At 45.7% G+C, this 2,257-nt stretch overlaps 1 protein-coding gene across 1 annotated transcript; it reads right to left on the reverse strand.

The window, feature by feature from the left end:
• On the reverse strand, positions 412–2,255 carry LOC109820732 (phospholipase A(1) DAD1, chloroplastic; the record flags this gene model as incomplete). The annotated part of the gene is made up of 2 exons (XM_020386928.1): positions 412–1,162; positions 1,701–2,255. Coding segments are annotated over 2 exons (1,158 nt in total), but the record flags the coding sequence as incomplete, so codon positions are not given.

Consider the following 2,257-nt stretch of genomic DNA (forward strand, 5'->3'; position numbering starts at 1 on the left):
AACAAATTAAAAAAAAAGAAAAAAAAGAAAAAAGAAAAAAGAAAAAAAAGAGGGCCATTAGTCCTCTCTCTTGACGTAAGAGAGCTTCACGATCGAAATCCAGCCTGTCATCAACCCTACGAATGCAACTGTGCAGTGGACAAATTAATCTTGTTAAAGCAACCACCTGAGCTCACCATAATAAGACAAGGATGACCTTTTTCCCATTCCCTGTTCACTTTTCTTCACTTACTTTATGTTTTTTCTACAATTAGTACCACGGAACCGAAAGAAATCCGCCGGATCGATCGAAGTGGACAATTCCATGAAAATGAAATTCCAATTTTACAACTAGAAATGGACCCTCACCGTCCATTGCCAATTTATTAATTATCCCGAAAGAAAGATTAATTGTAGTTACTCTTTTCTCTCTTTACGGAGCTTTGCTACAGGGACCAAAATATAAGACCGATCGACAGGGGGGTGATGTGTTGGTTGTTAGTTATGAATCGAAAAATACATTTCCAAACAGTTAAAACTGTGGTTACAGTCTGGAAAATTAGCTGCCACTTTTTAATTATCACCGTCCATTAGACGTTAGCTGAACAGAAAACGGCCAACGGAAACTCTCCTTGACCCTGGCCCGTAACGGACACGTGGTACTAAGCTGATTAACTAGACTCAAATACACGTTCAAATCGTGACAAGCCACAACATTCGCAGTCCTCTCACCGCTAACTCTCAACTCTTGTCCAATATCGGCATAAACCCAGCCGGTCTTCCTTAATATCCAACTCGGTATATTAATCTCGTTCTCACTCTGTTCGATTTCTTGGTCTACAACAAAACCCGGGACTTTTGTGATGATGTCTTGAGTGTTAACTATCCTGAGGACTTTGCTCCCTTGTTCCTCCAGTTTTCGTCGGAAGCTGCTGTTGCCGACGCGGGGACCGCCGAAGGAGACGACGGTGACCATCGGATGGTTCTTGACGGTGGCGGTAATGTCGTAGGCCGCGAGGACGGCGAGGGCTGCTCCGAGGCTGTGGCCTGTTATGGTTAGGCTTAGGGGCCTGTTTCTCGATCCTCCGTAGGTTTCGATTATTCTTTTGATTTCTTCTCTCACCTGCATTTTACAGAAGAAGGAGAGTTGGAAGTGAGGCTTTAATGGAATTTGCAGCATGTATGTTTTAATGAGAGATCAAATTTTAAATTAAGATTGATGTAATATAGTCAATATAACTAATTTATATATAAACATCAATTAGATCAGCTAGCGCATTTTTTTTAAAGTAACTGAGATAAGATGCCCAAGAACTATACTAATTAATTAGGGCAAAAACATGCAGATCGAAGGCATATAACAGTGAGTGAGGTAAAAATACGTAATTAAAAAGAAGGTAAAAAGAAGGATTAGAAAATAAAATAGACTAATCTTGATGTTCATTTTTTTTGGGGGGGTGTGTGGAACCTTTTTCTCCTATTTAATTGTAGTTAGAAAGATGCAAATTCAACACATCGATAATAAAAAAAAAATGGACGTACGTGTTAAAAAACTTAAAAATAGAAAGAGTATAAAAAGATTAATTTCTTTTGATTTGAGATTATTTAGAAAGGGACATATACGTGCCATTGTTTTAAAATTTTTACTACATTAACCTTGAGCTCGTTCGATGGATCGGTAGTACATGCAGCTATCACGTGAGCCAAAAAGTTAACCTCACCCTGATCAACGCAAACTCGTGTAGCTCAGCCCACAAGAAAGGAACATAGCTCCAAAACGGCCTCTGCTCCCACCCATCAGGAATCCCGCTGGACCCCAGCTGGTCGCCGCCGTCGCAAATGCAGTCAGTCACGGTGGGCCGCTCAGAGTTCTCCACCCGACATCCATAGCACGTGACCGCCCCCCGGAGCGCCACCACCACGTCCCTCCTCCCCCACCTCTCCACCTCCTCCTCCTCCTCGCACACCGCCACGTACCCGATCCAGCTCGACCTCCTCGTCGCCCAGCTGGGGGCCACGTCGTCGGCCCAGCCCGGCAGCCTGACCCCAGAGCTCGCGTGCAGGTCCCTGGTCACGCGATACCCCGACGCGGATCCCGACGCCGAGAGCTTGGCGTGCTGGCACGTGCCGTACGAAGGGGAGGAGGGGTCGAAGTCGAAGGAGTTGTAGGCCGACTGGACGAACTCTCCGTAGCGGAGGATCTCCGACCGGAGGACCGGGTCGAGGGGGCGCAGCAGCCCGTCCCAGTTGTTGAGGCCTTGGTACTCGGCCCAGCGGT

Source organism: Asparagus officinalis, chromosome 8 (genome assembly GCF_001876935.1).
Source record: "Asparagus officinalis chromosome 8, Aspof.V1, whole genome shotgun sequence".
NCBI classification, from domain to species: domain Eukaryota; kingdom Viridiplantae; phylum Streptophyta; class Magnoliopsida; order Asparagales; family Asparagaceae; genus Asparagus; species Asparagus officinalis.